The sequence below is a fragment of the Aythya ferina genome (genome assembly GCF_964211825.1).
Source record: "Aythya ferina genome assembly, chromosome: 1".
NCBI classification, from domain to species: domain Eukaryota; kingdom Metazoa; phylum Chordata; class Aves; order Anseriformes; family Anatidae; genus Aythya; species Aythya ferina.
The window spans coordinates 119,347,281-119,366,057 of NC_140296.1; the positions used below are offsets into that span (position 1 = coordinate 119,347,281).

Sequence of the window (18,777 nt, forward strand, 5' to 3'; positions counted from 1 at the left end):
TTCGGGGTCTCCTTTGCTATAGTCTCCTTTGCTAAACACTTCACCTTGTTTCTGTCAAAGTGGCGTCCCTTTAAAAAAAAAGAAAAAAAAAACGTGGAGCAAATTTGGCGTTACCGATGGCACCTGGGAGGGAGGGACGGAGCTGTGGGAGAGCAGAGCTGATAAAAGGCTGCTGCGCCAGCAACACCCTGTCCTGGATGGGGTGTTGAGCTCCTAGGCTGGGGGCACAGCCTGCGATGTGAGGTGTGAGGGTGCACATGGAGCCCCCGTGCTGCGAGCAGAGGGCTGCCAAGGTGTCTCTGGCTGAGGTCCTGAGGTGCTTCGAGCACCCCATAAGCGAGGAGCAAGCCTGGGCGCTTTGCTTTCAGTGCTGCTGCAAGATGAAGCAGTTGGCGCAGGGGCTGTCCCCGTCGCTCCATTCTGTGTTCATAAAAGGCCCTGGGAGCATTTTTATCCACGCTGATGGCACTGCTTCCTTCAGGGTGTACCATAAGTCTGGTAAGAGTGAGACCAGCTGAGGATGCTAGGGGTTGTTGTTATAGCTGGCTGAAACTTAGGGGTAAAGTGGGAGAAATTTTTTTTTTATTCCTCCTCTATATGTTTTTCAGTGTGTTCTGACTGTATAGGCTGTTCTGTTGCCTATGTTTTATTTTAAAGGGCCAAGGGAATAGCTGAGATGAAAGCCTATTACAACTTATGTTGAAAGAAATTGTTATTTAAAATAAAGCCTCAGATTGTTTCATGTCCTGCTCTGTTCATCTCTGAGCTATGTCTCCCTTCTATTAACTCTCAAGGCAAATCTAAAACTGACCTTTTTTATCACTATGTGCAGCTAGCAAACAGCAACAAGCGTTGTCTTACGTAGTTGTACTGCTACAGAGTTCATTGCTCTGAGGGGGCAAGAGTGTGTATGTAGTAAAAAAAAAAAAAAAAAAGATAAATATCCATGGCCTTCCTTGTGGTTAGATATCTCCCAGCAGGCAAAAGGAAGCAACCAGTAGCAGTTAGTTTGGGGCTAATGCCCACAGTAAGTAAAAAGAGTATCTGGTAGTGCTCTGCAGCAGTATCCAAATGCAGGCCTCAGGTGGGATTGACCTTACCAAGAAGGATTTGTTTCCTTGCTACCAAGAGCTCTCCCAATTTCTCTCTTTCAACAGAGATTCTAAAAGCTGTTTATCAATATCTATGCAGCTATCTTCCCCTTACCTCCTCTCTTGTTTCCCTTTCAGATGTTGGCAGCATTCAGCAGTCAGAGGATAAGGTAAGCCCATCTCTTTGCCTTCCTATGTGTGCAGATACAATCCTGCAGCGGTAGGATGCCAGCCTGGGAGATGCTGGTGTCTGAAACTGCCAAGGTGTCTGTATTTGCTGAGCATTGCAGGAGTCACTGTCCTCTGCAGTCTGGAAAATGAAACGAGATGCTAGGAGTGAACTCAATTAAAACAATGTGCACAGATGTTGTGTACCCTGGAATAGCCCACAGACTTTTTGTCCTGGTAACAGATCGTTTAGAGGTGCTAGATAAATCCTTTAAAAGGGTAAAATGGCTTATCTGGGGACTGTTTCAGGTTACTTGAGCACCAGGTTGCTTTTAGAGCCCTTCTCATCCTGAGCGTTGTGCTCAGCTGTGAGGGCAGCAGAGGGCCCCCCATGGCTGGGAAGTGAGGGCTGTACAGGTCATTCACAACACTTGGTGCTGCACTGCTTCCTTGGCCTCTGTCTGCAGCTGCTGGAGTACTTGGGAGTGGTGATCTATGAAGCCCTGGACTGGGGAATCGACAGCCAAGTGGAGCGAGAACTGAGTGAGCCCCTGGAGAAGCTGCTCTGCCTCATGTTGAAGCTGGATGACGAGGCAATGAAGCCAGCGGTCACCCTGCAGGATGTTATCAAGGTTTCCTTCTTCCTGCTTAGTAAATGCAGCAGCTTCAGAGGAGCTGAAGGTTAACAATGCTGTTAACCAAGATAACAGACCATTTAGGGGGAAAAGCTGGGTAGCTTGTGGGAGGACATAGAGGGAACACACGGCTTTCCCATCAGAAGGGGAAGGCAAAAACATTTTAGGTGCATAGGCACTTCAGTGCCTATGGAAAAGAACTAATAAAGAAGACTGAGCATGGCTCTTGCAGCTCTGTCTACAAAGTCCTTCTGTGCATAGTCACCAAAGGCAGCATTCAATAGCTAGATGACTGGACAAGTGACTTGTTTCAATATCCATAATATTTGGTCTCTGCAAGAGGACTCGGATGTCACGACTCAAATTAAGAGCTTCTTCTCAACCATAAATTAAGGGTACAAGACACTTTCCATGCCCCAGTCTATTCAGGGTAGGGGAGCAAGGGGGAAAAAGAACATGAGAAGTGACTGCACCTGCTGTTTTGTTGTGGTGTGTGTGTGTTGGAAGCTTTCCCTTCCAGGCACTTATTTCAAAGCATACATTATGGAGAACAAGATAGATAAATTACACACAGCTACTTAAGTTATTGTACGTGTGAGATTAGGCATCTTGCTTCTTTGCTCCTCTGCATCTGCGATAGAACAAACAGAAAAGATACAAAGAAACTGAGGAAGATGATTTTTAACCATACATCAAGAAACTGAATTTTGCTTTCTTCCAGCCTTCCATGTTTTTTCATTTCAAGATCTCTCTATTAAATAGCTCCACTTCTTTCAGGCCTGTGAGGAGCGCTTGTCTGTGCCTTCTGAGGCTAAGAGCCATTATGAAATGACCTGTAGGAGTCTTTTTACTGAATTTATGGAACTTCAGAAGCTTGTGTCCATCATCCAGACCTCCAAAGAGGTATATTTGAGATCACCCCTTAGCTACTATCCCTTCTACCTGCATAAATTGATCTAATTATAAAGTACTCTTCCTGTTGCACTAGAAATGGAGTACCTAGATGAAGGTTTATTTCGATGACATGAATGGCTTCTGTCTCTGCAACACAGTAGTGATTTATTGTAGCTTTTGAATGTCTGGGTGTTTGGGGCTTCTAAGCTTTTCAACGTTAATAATTCATACTGGATAGATGGAAAAGCACTGGACAGCCCGATGTAATGACCTCATTTGTTCGCTTCTCAGAGTCTGAGAAAAATGGATGTTGAAGATTTGCTGGAAACCCCCCTGCAGAAGAAGGAAAAACAGAGGGTAAGGGATTTAATTCCTTCATTATGGTAGGTTGGGCTTTTTTCTTTTCTTTTTTTTTTTTTTTTGTCCACCCATGCTTCTCTGAGGTTTTCCAATGACTCTCTATAAAACAAAGAAGGGAGCTTGAACACCAACAAAACTTCTTAGGTTGTTCAAGAGACTAAGTAGTTAAAGACTTGTCTGCAAAACAAGCTGGGAGTGAACTTGAAGTTAAATTATTTCATGTGCTTACCTCATGCGGACACTTATTCTGCACAAAGAGCCTCTTTGTGGTTCAACTTAAACCACTTCTAAAAGTGAAATTGGAGGCACTCTTTGGAATAAGTGTCCACAAGTAGTTTCTCATGCTGTTTCTTCCTGAAAATGAGCCCCAAACTCCATCTCTTGGCAGGAATTGATACCTGCCAGAAGCAATCTGCTTCCTTCTGCAGCTGGATTGACAGCTCCCAGAAAGCTGATCTGTTGGTGGCAGGAGTAAGGTGGATGAGATCATTTTATTGCGTGGGGTCTGTGCTGGTTCAGGGCTGGAGAGGCTAAAGGCAGTTGGTAGCTCTGACCATCCTTTTGAGCTTCAGCAGCTCAAAAAAGGCAGAATGGAGGGGGAGGCTGGAGATGTAGCTCCTACCTCCTGCTCGTTATCTTTCCTGTCCTTCTACAGAAGGACAGAATGGATCTTGGACTGTGTGTTTGGGGCAGAGAAAGCATCTCCCTCTGTTCTTTTCAAGGCTCTCCATAGCTAGGGCTCAATCAGAAACAAATAACTCTTCTGGCTGGAGCTCTGCCCGGCATAAACAAATGCAGTGTAGTCTGGAGTCTGTGGAGACAAACGGCAAGCCCCGAGAGACTTGTGGACTCGCTCCCTTTGTCTAAATAGCACTCGCTTTGAAGCGTGCTCAAACTATTCGTATGAAAATGTTTGTGAAATGTGTGTTTGGGCATATTCTCAATTTTGTGATCTATTAAAATAAACTGGCAAGCTATCTCAAACCACAAACTCATCAACAGCAGTTGATGCTCTTTTCTGCAGGGAATACATGAATAAATACATGGGCTTTGCCGTGTGGCCTGAAGGCCAGTGTATTTGGCCTCTGCTCCTTCAGGAGACATAAATTCCAAAAGCAGGATGTCTGTTGCAAATCCTCTGCCTCTGGTTTCCAACTCCCTGTGCACCACTCGATTGCATCGTTCTGACACACTCTTGAGTTTAAAATAACCAGGGTGCCAGCTTTGCTGGGAGCCCGCAGATTGGAGCTGATGCCTTGAGCGGTGCCACGCAGTTAACGCTGTCTGTGGACCAGGCTTTTCCATCCTGGCTGCTCTGAAAAAAGGGCTTCTGAAACACAGGCCACAAGCTGGTATCGTGCAGGGCTGTACCATCTCAGCAGAGCTGACCGTGTGTGTCAGAGGACAATCTTCACCTTGAAATCTAAGCACTGAGACCTCTTAGGAACAGCTGTCTTCCCATGAATGAAAAGAATGAGATGTGTTTAGTGTTGTACAGCAAGCAAACGCTGACCAGTTTACCCAGTTTTCTTCAGAAGGACTTTGATTTTTATTTTTTTTTGTGTTCTCCCAAACAGTACTTACGTTAATCCAGGAGATATGGCTAGCGTGTGGCTACTGTCTGAGTGTCCTGCTGGTCTGGAGTTGAGATCCAACTGTTCCAAAGCCTGGCTAAAACAATCTAACTGAGCATCCTTCTCCTTGAAGGCAGCCCATCGGTCAGAGCTTGCATAAGACTTTTCTGATATTATACCAAGATATCTCAAGGGATAAGTTAAGAGAAGGTGCTTCACCCTGTAAGTGAAAGAGGGAGAGGAATTCAAGTCAGAAGCTTTGTTCTGAGGCAGTTTTTAAAAAATGTTTTACTTCCCTTTCACTGTTTATAATACAATCACTTGTTCTTACTCAATTTGCCTTTGGGATCCAGATAAGCTGTTGACTTAGCACTTCCATTACAATGTTGTCTAAACAGGCTATTGAGTGGATCATGTTTTTTTTTCCTGTCTTAACTTTTGTTGGGTTATCCTGCATGCCTGAGCATCCTGTGGAAACAGGTATTAATACAGGAAGAGGATGAGCAGATGTCAGTGTTATCAGATTGTGTCTCCAGGCTGAAAAAGCTAGCATAAGCCGCTGCAAAGGTTGAAGTGGGAGATCTTTTTCCCTTTGTCTTCCTCTTTGGTCTGTGGGCCCTTCAATCCTTGGCTTCTGAAAATTCAGAGGATTTTAATGGTAAGGTTTGGGATTTCATTATCAGCATTTCCTAGGAGGTAGTACAATGGAGGAGGATGAAAAAACAAAACAACAAAATCATCTAGCACCTGCAGTACTTCCAAGAAGTAGTTATCCAAGAAAATGGGGCTAGGTACCTAGTAAGAAAAGCTGTTTTGCTGAAATACATTCATAAAGTTGATGACAACATTCAGGAATGAACTGGGGAGCCAGCTCACTTATTTTAAAGTGATTCTGTAGAGAGAAGCAATTCTCCATCTTGGTACTGTGCCCCACAAGTGGGTTGAAGGGGGTGTTAAGGACACATTTCTGTGTTTCTGCAAGACCTCAGCTGCCAAGTGTGCCCTGTGACAGGGAGGGCGAGGATGCTGCTCCGTGTGTTTCTGCCTGCTGGTGACTTGTCCCTCGCTGGCTTCTCCTAGGCACCCCTGTGGCCCAGCATCATCTGCGAGCTGCAGGCTGGGGTGAGGCTGCGCAAGGCCACCGAGCGACTGCAGCGCCCTGCCCCGCTCAAAGAGCGTGCCTGCTCCCCCTATGAACGACTTCTGGATGACATTCAGCACAGGAGGTACAACCTTCGGACGGTGAGTGACTGACTGACTACAGTTGGTAGACAGTTTTGCAACCACCTGCTCTAACTACTTGGTTTCTAAACCATCCTTGCTGAAACCTCTTCCCCAAATCTTGTTTTAAAGTCCTTCTCGAAGGTACTCCTAGTCCAGAACTGTCTGGAGCTTCCTCTCAGCTATAACTCAATATTTGATCACCACGTTTATCCACCCAAACACTTTATTTCCAGTACTGTTTTATTTCAGGAGTAGCCAGACTTAGGAAGCTGGATGGTAAACTTGTTCTCCCTACAGGGCAGCAGCTCCATGAAACAGACCATTGCCTGCTTATGCTTTCTTCCTCAGACCTTTATGTCTTCACAGGCTCCTAGAGCTGTACTGTCTGGCATTTCTTACTAGTTTTTCTTGCCTTTTCAGCTGCTGTGGGATGCATGAAAGTGTAAAATCACTTTTGAGCGAGTGCTCTGCTCAGCCTGGGGCAGAGGCCTGTAGGCAGTGTAAACAGGCTGCTGCAGGAATTTAGGCAGGGTTTAAAAAAAATAAATAAATCCAAACTGCTTCCAGGGGCTGTGGTGCTGACTCAAGAGGTAGGGGCTTCCAGCAATGTTGATGGTGCTGAAGATGCCCGGATACAAAAACGCCTGAGTGCCTCTGAAGGTTTGGGATGCTGTTCACTTGCTGCAGCTTGAGCTGGGAGCGATGAGCAGATCTAAAACATTGGCATGAGGCTTCGTGGCCTTGGCGTGCTTTGCAAACAGACATCTTGGCAGGAGATGAGACGACTCTACTTGTAATAAAGAGCAATATTTTAGAAAGTGTAAAGTTTGCTTACCGCGCTAGACAGCAGCTTTTTTTTCCTCCCCTTGATGGTGCTCCTTGAGTGCAGGGGGTTAACAGCTGCAGCTAAACCATGCGCCCCTACAGAAGCTCTCACTTTCCTTGGCTGTGGCTCCAGCCTTCCGAAAAGGCTCTGGCATTTGTCTGGAAACTGATAATTTGTTCAGTAAATAAATGGATGGTAACAGAAGGGAGAAAATACATCACAACTACTTGTATTTTTTTTCAGTGCATGACAGAATCGTTGCACTGTGCAATACAAAACTGTAGCTCCAGGTGGCAGGATGAACTGGCTTTTGATTCCTTTTTTTCTTCCCGGGGTTGATGAGAAGCACAAGCTTCAATCTGAAGTCCCAAATGCTAGAAGGAAGCACGGAGTACTTAGGCCTTTGTTTGTGAAAGCTCTTCAGCGAGGATTTCCCCATCTGCAAAGCTACTTTAAACTCCTGTAGCAAACAGTGGTCTAATTTGCAAATGAATGAGAGCCCAGCAAGTGTGGGAAGCTGTTGTGGTGTTCTACCTGCACTCCCACGTGTTCTCCACTTGTACACACAGACTAAATAGCATCGCCTTTGAGCAAGAATAAGTGAACCAGGCAGCTGGAGGCAGCTTGACTTCTTTTCTGCGGTGCTCCCTTCTGCAGCAAGCACCTCATCGTTCTGTATTTCCCTGTGCCATTTTTAAGCCTTCCCCACATTCCTTGCTCCCAAATTCTGACTTGAGTTATTCACTGTGCCACTGATCAGAAAGATGTACGAGGAGCAGAGGAAACCTCACTGCCTAAGCATAATTTCTGTTCTTTCAGGTGATCGTCGAGCAAAAACACAGGACTCCCAGTGATGATGTAGCTGCTCCCAAGCCTCATCTAAAGCCTGTAGGTGACCTGCAGAGCTGATGGGATGTTTTCTAGGAATATGGAGTTAACGTCCTAGCTACTGGCTTGGGTTTGGGAGAGGCATGTGTGAGCCATACTTAAATTTTGGGCAGACCCTCTGCCAACACACGATGTCTGGAATATGGTAGGTGACAAATCTTCAGGGGAGAAAGATCAGTCTTCCTATTTCTGTTGCTGTTTCTTCCATCTGGAACATTTTGTGGTCCTGAAAATACTCCACACTCTTTGATCAAGCCTTGTCTCAAATTTGAGAGTTTCTAAAAGTATTCGACAGCAAACACATTATCTGAAGCTTCTCACGTGCCTCAGAAACTAGAAATGAGGTACAGAAAGCACAAGCGCACAGGGCCCAGAGCCCTCTTAGGGAGAGGCAGCTGTAGAACAGCGCCATTGCTGAAGATCCAGTTGTCACCACTGGTCTTACTCTTTCTTACCATCTCTCTCTGGTGCTATGCTCTGCCTGCAGGTGCTGCAGAGGAAGCTGAGAGAGTGCGTGCCACAGGAGTCCAGGTGGCACCAACAGCTCCTGGCAGAAACAAAACGGCCACAGACACCGCAGCCATCCACAGCAAGGGAAAGCGGGGGCAGGCCCACAGGTACCTGCTGCAAAGGGGCCCATCAAGCATGCAAGGGAAGTCATGGGTGGCTAAAAATAATGGATGGCCTTTGAAATGGAAGCCCACCTTTTTTTTTCTTTTTTTTTTCCCCATAGTATATAATGCAAGAGAGGTGGGAATGTGAATTTTATGTTGATAAAGGTGATATGGCACAAGAATTCTCTAGAAAATCTACTTGTGGCGTATTAAGACTTGAAAATGTTTCAGCTTACCCTTTTTTAGGGAGTTCAAATTTGTCAGCTAAGTTAGAGAACAGGATTTTAACCATCACCTGAAACCAAAGACTATCTAACAGAACAAAGTCAAACCAAATACCAAATTCTGATCTGTGGATATAAAATCTGTTATTTTCTTGCCACAGCACAATATCTTGTGTGTGTGTTTTTCTTCCCTTCTCCCAACCCTCAGAAATGCCTGTGATGCCTAAAATCGCCTTGAGATCTCCATGTGATCGTTTCTTAACATTTCAAGATGCCAGTCCAGAGTTTAAAACTGTCAGTGCTGTAGCACAGCAGCTGGGACCAGAAGTTCAGGTAAGGCTTTAAATAAAGGGACTGGAGAGGTGTAAATAGTCTGGTCTGGGCTTTGGATCTGTACACACACACATCCTAGAACATGAGGTTTAAATCTTAGTGTGAGTAATCTTATCCATCTAAAGTGAATAAACATGACATTATTAGGTTCACTGAAGGCCTTGCCTCTACAGAAGCTCATGTGATGTTTAAACACTTCATTGTGGCATGACTGCAGCCTATAAAGGCTAACTTCTGATCTGGTCTCTAAAATTAGGGCTCGTAGAAGTCTTGATATGCTCAGAAGTTTGACCAATATGGGCCAAAACTACTCCCACTTTACCTCACAGTGAGGCAGCTGATGCTAGGAATATTTGCATTTCACGTGATTTATTTTCAGGAAGCAACTTCACTGGTGAATTCCCACTCTGCTGCCTGTGGAGCAACTGAAGGAGTGCCATTCTTCAGTAAACTGGGATATGTGGCCCCTGGGTTCCTTAACTCCACAGACTGAAAAGCTCCACTGCTTGGTTCTGGGATTCAGTCTGAGCCTAGTCGGAAACTCTGTGGGACAGAACTTGAGCCCTAACACATCGTGTCTAGCACAGATGCTCTGGCAAACAATCAGCAATCTGCTTTCTGTAAACATCAGCCTGGAATACAATTGCTTAACTGAGGAAAACGGATATGAATTAATAAAAGCAGAAAAATGTAGCTATATTTGCACAAGTCTGTGCTACTTGGAGGAATGTTTGGTGTTTGAGGAGCACGTGGTTGGTGTATTACTGTAAGCTGGAAGGACCTTCTTTATGGAGACTGCAATATGATTGAATTGTGTTCCTACTTATCTAGAGAAGCTAGAAAATGCTGCCTAGATACAGCATTGGGTTTGAACTGGGTTACTGGGGCATAGTTTCTTCTTCTCCAGTGTTGCTGTGTGTGAGCTGGAGCCAAGAAAATGGCAAGGTACTCTGAAAGCTGTGAAGGGAGAATCTAGTGAAGTTGGTTCCTGACCAGATGAAGCTAAAATCTGCATTGAGCTGTGTGAGGGAGATAACAGGGGAATCTGAAATTTCACCAGCTTGACCAGAGCTTCCTTGCTGGGGGCAATTAACTTGTAATTGCTTCTTGGGACACAAAGTTTCTGAATGTACCACAGTTGTTTTTTTCTCCCCTCCACTTCTGACTAAGCCTTGGACTATTTCTGGTCAGTTCTGGGTTCTGCTTAGCAGCAGTGCTTCTGAACAAGTGGGCTTGGTCTCTCCTGTGTGCAGCTTAAGAATACCTTGTCCTCTGATCCACAGAAGCCTACTCCCAAGCTGTCCTCCAGCACCCACCTTGCCTCAGCCAGGTCATCAGTGTCCTGCAAGAGCACAGGTCAGTCTCCTTTTTGGTGCAAATCCAAACCCGGTGGTGATAAAGTGCAGTCAGAGTCAGTGCCTGCTGGGCTGCCAAAGCCTTAGGCTGGGGCTCACTGTGCTACATCACTCCGATCACCTAAAGACACTTGATGGAGGAGAAGCTCTGACATCAATTAATGAGTTTAGGGAGGTGCACTTAGGGAACCATTCCTCTGCAGTTGACTGAAGCTTGTATGGCTCCTGTGGCTTCAAAGCAATGATAGCGTGTTCCCGAAGGCGTAAGTGGCAATCACAGTAAAAGCTAAACGAACATTTTGAATGTTCAAGAAGAAAGTGCACCATGTGATTTTATTAAACTAAATGGTGCTAACTATCAAAAACTCATCACTCTACTGACAACTGTAATTACTGTAACCTCTGCTTTTTGTGATCAGGGCTGATGGAGGTTGAGGGTGGGGAAAGCAGGCCTTGGTGCTTTCAGAAAGGAGGGGTAATGCTGTTGAGCAGTCAGCTTTTAAGGAGAATATTTAGAAGTTGATATTCCTTCTTTTCTTTCTGCAATCAGAAACTCTCTCTTCCTGCCCAGGTCTCACTGCAGATCGTACACGTCCTCCCATGAGTGCACCCGTGCTGGCAGACATCAACTCTGACTGTTCCTTGAACGCTGGCCAACAGCAGCTGCCTCCTTACAGAGCAAGATCCAAATCTTTAGAGAGTGGCCTTCAAAGCAGGGAACGTGTAAGTGGGGCATATCAGCTGGCAAGCTGTTCTGATACATCTGGTGGTGACTCCAGAAGGCACCTTGAACCTTGTGCATGCAGTGGTCACGTTATATGGGTTTTACTTAAGCCACATCGCATGCTAATCATCAGTTGGGACGTTTGTTTCCTTGGAGGTGGTGTAAAACAAGGCTGCTGTGGTGTCCTTGTGGAGTTTCTTACTGTTCAGTTTGATTTGTCTTACATGAGGAAGAACTCTTTCATATTGTTCAGAGCCCCAAGAGACTGGCTCTGGGGATGGGATTAACTGCTATGGGGACCGAAGGACCTGCTTCAGGAAGCTGCTTGCATTCTTGTCTATAAGCTCAAAAACTAAGCAGGATTCCCTGCATGTTCTTTACTAGTATTGTCAGTCAACGCCTACTGCCTATCGCTAGCAGAACTGAATTTTGAGACAAATGCTGCTGAGCCTGCTGGGACCCAATTTTGAGGATGACTTCCCCAAATACGTGTGCCTTCAGCTTTCTCTGATGCTTGACTCCTGTCTTTGGATAGGACCATCACCTTCCTAACATGTGGCCATCACCAACCATTGCTGAACTGATCGGAACCAGATATGCAGTGAGAGTGCTGGAAGGGGAAGGCACCTCCCAGGGAGGCAGTGATGGTGCCTCTTCAAGAGGAAAGGTAAGTCTCTTTTCCTTGTTGTTGTGCTGTCCGTGCCTTTGCTAAAGCTGGCTGCCTTCACGTCCCTCAGTGCTGAACTGCTGAGGTGCTCTCTGCCTCAATTTATCCTGTTCATGCAGCTGTTCTGAGTTTGGCCCACAGCTGCATGAAATCTTTTAATACTTGTGCTGTGATGACTTCTAATCAAACATAAGCTGTGTAAGTTGCCTAGGAAGTAACCCAGCCATTGCTAAATACTTCTTGACTGTTGTTTCCGTGCTAGCAGAACTGTTCCTGTTGGCCAGCTCTGAAATCACAAAGATATTTGACTGGGATTTGGTACATGGTGAAGCAAAGGCTGTTAACTCCCACAGTTAACTGAGCTGTGTTGATGTGAACCACCCTGCTGAGTGGTGGATGCACAGGCTGGGGAGATGAGGGGCAGGGAACTACCTGCAGCACCAGCCTGCTGGCTGCCCCCTTTTTTTGGGCTGTTTACTCACCCAGTCTGCTCTAGAGGGCTTGTTCCATCGAGCCCCTCTAGAGCAGATGCCTTCAGTGCAAGCCCTTTGCAACACAGGTGTGAAGAAGTTCATGCTGCTTGTTTTGGGGACCAGCTTCTTGCCCTCACTTATTTAGCAGACAGTTCTGCTAGTGCAGCTCTGATACTTCCCCACCCTCTTTATCTTGTGCTCCTGGATCCGTTTTCTTCTCACCTTGCTCACTGACCCTGCTTTAACTTGCCTCTCTCTGCCTATGCTAAAATAGCTTTCTTACCCTCTTTGTGTTCCTGCTGCTGAAGTTTTTTTAGCTTTCTCAAGCTGTTTCTCAAGATAATATCACTTCTGACTGCCAGCTGTGTATGAATGTTCTTTTTTATAAAGTTCAAGCGACTCATCAGCTTCCTTATGCCTTTTTTTTTTTTTGGCTTCAGGATTGGATTCAAAATTGCCCTGACTTAATCTCTTTGGGATTGCTGCAGTCTACCTCAAAGAATGTCTCTCTTCTTCCCTCTCTTAACTAGCTACTGTTACACTCTTGCACAATACAGCTATTGTTTGTTCAAGAGCCTTTTTTTAAACTCCTGTTGTCTGGCAGCTGCCCCAAACCTCTGCATCATAAAAACACAGGCTTACAAATAAGGCTTTTTTTTTTTTTTTTTTTTTGCCTTTTTAGCCTTTAATTCCTGTCTCTCTGCTATCCTTCATTGGATCTCTGTTATTGTATGTGGATCTAAAGCCTTTGGAAGGTTAGTTTATGTGCTTGCTCTCTGGCAGGCGGTGGATGCTGTTGGTAGGAAGATATTTCCAGTTGGCATTCACAAATAACTTTCCATTCCACAGATCTGTTTCAGCTGCCGTAAGCAGATGTTTCTGAAGTGGCCTTACAGCTGTTACCTCTGCAGCAGGTGAGCTGCTACAAAGGGACTGAAGGAGGAGGGAGAAGAGTGAAAGAACAGTGCTGAAACACTCAGTATTCAAACAGTTGGAGCACTTGGATGGGAACAGGTTCCTTAGCCTTTCAGTTTTGCCTTAGTACACAAGCCTGGCTGAAGTGTCTACAGCTGCAGAGGAGATGGAAAAACTTGCCTCTGAAGTGGTATCAATATTAACTCCTAGTATTAAGCTAGCAATAACCAAATTTACTGTGCTATTGGTTCTTCTCAGCAATTACTCCCTTCATTTTGCTCTGTAGGTTGCATTTACTTGAGTCAAGGGCTTGAGAGGTTCTGGGAGAGGCTTTGCAGCAGAACCTTCTGTTTAGGACTGGAAAAGCAGACTCCAGACCTTGTGACTGGGAATGAAGTTAGACCCACAAGTATCCACTTATTTGTTAGTTTTTCTCATGGGAGAGAAGAATTTCAGGCTCATTCAGGCTCACTTAAATCTATTTGAAGCAGCAGCAAAGCATTGAATTGGTTACAAGCAAACCACTGGGAATTTAGTAACTGATGGTGCTGGGTGAGAAGCAGTGGGTACTTGCAGATAAAGCCTTCAAGCTATGACTGCTGATGTGCTTCAGCTGGCTAAAACTACCATAAACAGGAGGGCTGGAAAACCAAGCGGGGTGTTCTAGACTTGTTCCCTTTGCCATCAAGTGATTGTGCCACGATCACATGTTAAGGCTGCTTTGGGAAAGTCACCCTTAGCTACAGCATTGCTGTCTGCTGAGCTTTACCCAAATGATAATGCTGGGAATTTTTTTCTCTTAGTGTCGTCTGCTGTGACTGCTGCATCAAGGCAAGTCTAGTCTTTACAACAGCAAATTTATTTGTTTTCTGTTTTTTTTCCTGCACCTCACCTAGTCATAGAAAGCTTTCCTTCACCCCACTGATACCTCAAATCTACCCTCTAGTGTTTTTTTTTGTAAGAAAAGAGGCCAAAATACAAGGTGCAAAAGCAGCCAGGACAGACAGGCTGTTCAGCTGAAACAGCTCTGGCTCCTCTTTCTTTGATCCTGTGTAAAGTGGTTGGGATTACTCCGTGCGCTATTTATACAAGGGTCAGGGAGTTCACTGCATTAATGTTTATCTTGTAAGTGCGGTAATAAATCAACTACACGCCATGCAAATTTTCTTGCTAAGGAGGAGGTTTTCCTTGAGAACTCGAGTGACTTGTGCTGTGATTGTAGATGTCTGTGCCCTTCAGAACGTGTGTTCATCTCCCACTCCACTTCTTAAAACTTGTGAGGCTCTCCAGAGAGGAAGACCCAGCTACACAGGAGAGGAAGAACTCGGAGTTGCTGCATGAAGTAGAGCACTGGGAGTGTTCTAGGTAAGCTGGGACAGATACGGTTTCACCTTGAAAGGTGGTACCTGCTACTTGTACATGCAAATCAACAAACATGATAGTAACTGCTCTGTGTAGTCCTGTGCTGGTCAACTGCGTGTTATGCTGGATGATTCATTTAGCTTCATTTAGGTATAACTGAAGAGTAATGCAACAACTGGTTTCCTGAGTCCTCCCCCACACATACAGATACCCTTTCCTTTTTGTCCCTGGAAAGGGAATTTTTGCAAAATAAGCTTCTGAGTGGAAAAGGCAGACCTTGTGAGTGTAAGTGTAATATCTAGGACTGGAAACATATGTTCTGTTCTCTTCTTTCCAAATACATGTTTGTACATATTCTACTGGGTGAACAGATATCTTTTCTCTCTGAAACTGTTCTTTAATGTAAGCAAAATAGCCACAGTGGTTTCTGGTTCAAATGCTCTTACCTCAGTGTTCACTACTGACATCATCACGGACAGTCCTTTGCAGATGCTGTAGAGGAGATCTGAGTAATGGCATTACTGCCATCCTTCCAGATGTCAAAGAAACATCCTACAGCACATGCTCTAAGGATTCAGTCATAACCTTGGATCAGTCAGATATCCATTAGCCCTTTAGCTGAAATGCTGTCTTAGTCAACAGAGGTGTCAGTAAATTAAGCTGCTCTGATGCTTAGTAGCTTCCCCAGGTGGAGCTGACAGCCCCACTGAACTCCTGCATTTACCTAAATCACTTAATGTTGGATCAGGCCTGGGGGAAGGGTGGAAAAGCTCTATACCCTCTAACAGATACCCAGGTCAGTTTTCCTGTTGTTTTTTTTTCCCCTCTCCTGCTCCAGCGTGCCTGTTATTTTGGAGCCCCATTGCCTAGCACGGCCTCTGTGCTCTTACTCAAGGACCATGGCGGACTGGCTGACTGCAGACCTCTGCACCCAGTGTGAGCAGTATCTGCTGAGCGTGGCTTCCAACCAACAGCAGAACATCCCACTCAGGAGAATTTCCCAGTCTTGGACTAAACTGGAATGACTCTGCCATACATTTCTCCTGTCACTTGTTCTGTACCTGAATAATTTAAACAGCTTTATGCACTTTCTGACATAAAGGCCTGAATAAAAGACTTCCCTGCTGCTTAGTCTAAGCAGGAAGTACAGTTAGTATTTATGTATTGTGAAGTGTTACAAAACATTGTGGTTTTTAGAACTGTTTTAATTCTTTTATGTGTCTTTGGGGAAAATAAATGTTGAAGCACTATCACGCCTCTAGCATTTCCTCGTTTGCACCTGCAGTTGTCATTTTGTGGCACTGTTTGCATTCCTTGCTAAGCTGACTTTCCCTATATTCATGGCATAGGGCAGACTTTTAAGCTAAAACCTCTATTTCATTTTGCAAACACTTATTCTTCCCCGATAACTCACTGCAAAGCACCCGAACTCACTGCTGTGATGAATGTAACACTAGTGAAGGCTGTCAGGCAGCCTGCTCCAGCTGTTTGCTCAGGAATTGCTCTTGATTTCTTTTGTGTGTGTGTGCTAGCTGTGCTTTGCCAGCAGAGCTCTTCATGGCACTAATCGATCTCAGTGCCATCATCACCTGAGGGAGGGTGGCTGTTTTCTAGGGGATCTTGCTTTTTGTATTGGTCTACAGCTTTGCCCTAAGCTAAACTGGACTATTGCAACCTGTGTGACACTAAAACAATAAAGAACACTTTGGTAAATTCTTTGCCTCTTTCTGCACAGGAATTGCCTATATGGAAGGGGTATAGGTGCTCTGATTTGTTTTCCAGAGGACTCTCTGTGGTGTGGCTCATGGGGCCTGGATAGACAGTGCTGAAGGATACAATGGACTTGCAGTTGGAATGAGTCATGCTGAAGAAAATAATGACTGCAAAGGGAAGTGAAGAGCCAGTTTCCCCAGAGAGGGGAGAAAGGAATAAAGGCATGTTTAAGCTGAGCTCAAGGTGTGCCTCCAAACTGCCAGAAGGGTCAATATCTCCAACTGACTTGTGCTAGCCTAACTCTGCTTCCTCTAAATTGCCTGTCTGCAAGCTGATGCCTACATGCACGTTTGGGCAAGCTCTGCAAGTCAGTGAATGCAGGGAGGCTGAAGCTTTTGCTTCCTTTTGGAGCAAGTTCAAGTGTTCTTCCTTCAGTCAATTAGGAAGGGTGCAGCCTGCCTGCCTGCCTGGGTCCTCTCCTGCATGTGCTAATTGCTGGTGCTGCTGGGAGGCACATCCATATCAGGCAGGTGGGCTCCTTGCAGGCTGCAGGGAATGGCAGCCAAGCCACAGCTGCGCTTGCTGGCGAGATGGGCACACAGCGTGGGGCCAGGGGCATGAGGTGCTCTTGGATTCCTGCTGAGTGAGGTAGTACAGACAGAGCAAGAAATGAGCTGAGATCAGCCTGTCTTGAGTAATCTGCAAGCCCAAAGAGCCTCTCAGGGCCTAGGTGCAGTAGTATGGGGAAAAAGGTGTCTGTATTGTGCTGATGTAGGTGATTCATCAGGGTTGGAGGAAAGTATTCCCTCTGTGAGGCTGCAGCAGGATTTGATCCGTCTTCTAGCCTTTTGCTGGTTCCTCTCACTATACAGACCAGAGCTTTCCCTGCTCCCAGTTAACTGATCCCAGGTGTTTGCGTTACGTAGTGGTGGAATTTACCTGTGGGATTTGGGACTCGTGGTATCCTCACACAGCTGCAGGGAGCGTTTCGTGCCCAGCCTCTGGCCTTAGGTCCCCTCACGCAGTCCCTCAAAGCACAGCTGCACTCTTCAGTGCAATCCCAGTAGCGAACCATGAGTGAAATGGGGGCAAAGAAGTCTAATTACTACAACTGGCGATAGCGGGAAGCCCTTTTTTAAGGGTTAAATATAATTATACGCTGAATATAGCCGCCCCGGGCCCGGCAGGGGGCAGCCACGGCCTGCGGCGGGGCTGGGCCTGGCCCCGGGGATGGCGCCGGTGGAGCTGCCTCAGGAGCGGGCGGGGCTCGGTGTGCGGCCGCCTGGCTTCGTCCCCGGCCCGGTGTTGGCCGTTTTTTGATAAATAAAGGATATATTTGTCATACATAAACGGCCTCTGTTTTGTTTTGTTTGTCACTGCTGGGTGGGGCAGCGGGAGGCGAGGGGTGGTTGGGCTGAGGGGTGACAGGGTGCGACACACACAGGTATGCAAGGCCAGGGAGCGGGGATGGAGATAGCCGAACAAAAAGGAGGTTTTAGGTGTTGGCGAGCCAGCAGGAGAGGCCTTACTGCAGTAACATTGCGTAAATTTCAACATCTTTCTCTGTTTGATGCCAAAAGCCAGCTGGGAAAACATAGGGACTGACCCTTGTAGGCACAAACCCACTTTAATAACCTCACCTGGTGAGCCTGTGCCAGCTAAATGAAAGGTTGTTTTCAGTGGGCTTTCACCCCCTGTTCAATTTAGACCTGCTTAATTTTCTTCCTTCTCTTATTAAAGTCAAGGGTGACATTTTATATCTGAAGTAAAACTGTGGATATAGTGTTGGACAGAATTAAATTTTAAAAATAAATTAGCCAAAGCGGGGAAAAGGTCTGGAAGAAACAGGAGACTATTCAATACGGGTGAGTGGAAAGTCTTACACTTCAGCAGCAATACGAGCTCCACAAAGCCCGGCGAGGGAGTGGCGGGTTAACTAGCACTTCTTCAGAAAAAGGATCAAAAGCTGAATGCAAGTCGGCTATGTCATGGTGTTGAGGTGATGGAAAATGAGAAGAGATGTGGAGTAATTGGATCCAGCCCAGAGGAGAGCAGGGAGAACAACCGGAAGCCTACAAACTATTACCTGCCAGGAAAGCTTGAAAGAACTGAAATTCCCCATCCCAAAGGAGGAGAGAACTGAAGTCTTTAAGCACATAAAAGGGCACAATCTTTACTCCTTGTCTGTGATGGAAAAAGAGAAAGAAGGAAAAAAAAATAAAAGGCTTAAATCACAGCAGGAAAGACTCAATTTAGATGTTAGGAAAAACTTTCTAATGACAGGGATAATAAAGAATAGACTGCCTGGGGAGTGGAGAGCTTTAAGATCAAGTTAGGCAACATCTGTCAGGGATGCCCGAGGTTTAGGTGATGCTGCCTTGGGTTAGAGGGATGGACTGGTCTGACCTTTTGAGGTCCCTTTCAGCCCTAATTTTTCAGTGGTTCTGCGGGCCAACATTAATCTTCTTAATGGTATTTAAACAGTCAGCAGCTTCTCTTAAGTAACTGCTAGCAAGTCTCTTCTCTTGCCTGCGGTTTAAAATTAGCTTAATTTCCATGCATCACTTTCACCCTCCAGCTCCTGAGTCCTGCACAGCCAACCAGTGGCTGAATTCCTTGACTGCCTGTCAGTACCTTGCTCGTGGCTCTGTAAATATCCAAAACGAAGAAGAAGGGATAGAAATAACAAATACGGGTGGCTGTCTTCAGGGGGAGGGCGGCCTCCTTTTATGCCTTT

The 18,777-nt window shown here is 45.7% G+C and overlaps 1 protein-coding gene across 4 annotated transcripts; it reads left to right on the top strand.

The window, feature by feature from the left end:
• Positions 1-154: 154 nt before the first annotated feature.
• On the top strand, positions 155-15,577 carry LOC311430505 (protein spire homolog 1-like). Of its 4 annotated transcripts, none has more exons than XM_084507104.1 (16): positions 173-498; positions 1,230-1,261; positions 1,727-1,891; positions 2,672-2,797; positions 3,080-3,145; positions 5,803-5,964; positions 7,592-7,660; positions 8,148-8,277; positions 8,707-8,831; positions 10,115-10,187; positions 10,758-10,909; positions 11,446-11,577; positions 12,900-12,964; positions 13,769-13,796; positions 14,188-14,330; positions 15,166-15,577. In XM_084507104.1, the coding sequence occupies exons 1-16, from the start codon at positions 258-260 to the stop codon at positions 15,350-15,352; spliced, it is 1,896 nt and encodes a 631-aa protein (XP_084363230.1). In that variant the 5' UTR covers positions 173-257; the 3' UTR covers positions 15,353-15,577. The 4 variants fall into 4 exon arrangements, 2 of the variants coding, with proteins under 2 accessions (XP_084363230.1, XP_084363231.1); XM_084507105.1 differs by having other exon boundaries at positions 14,205-14,330; XR_014688852.1 differs by lacking the exon at positions 13,769-13,796 and having other exon boundaries at positions 155-498; positions 14,167-14,330.
• The last annotated feature ends 3,200 nt before the right edge of the window (positions 15,578-18,777 follow it).

Bases quoted from the DNA above. Each gene is read 5' to 3' on its own strand.
- LOC311430505 (XM_084507104.1), top strand. From the start codon at position 258: ATGGAGCCCCCGTGCTGCGAGCAGAGGGCTGCCAAGGTGTCTCTGGCT. The intron at 499-1,229 runs GTAAGAGTGAGA...TTTCCCTTTCAG, and splicing joins CAGGGTGTACCATAAGTCTG to ATGTTGGCAGCATTCAGCAG. The intron at 5,965-7,591 runs GTGAGTGACTGA...CTGTTCTTTCAG, and splicing joins GGAGGTACAACCTTCGGACG to GTGATCGTCGAGCAAAAACA.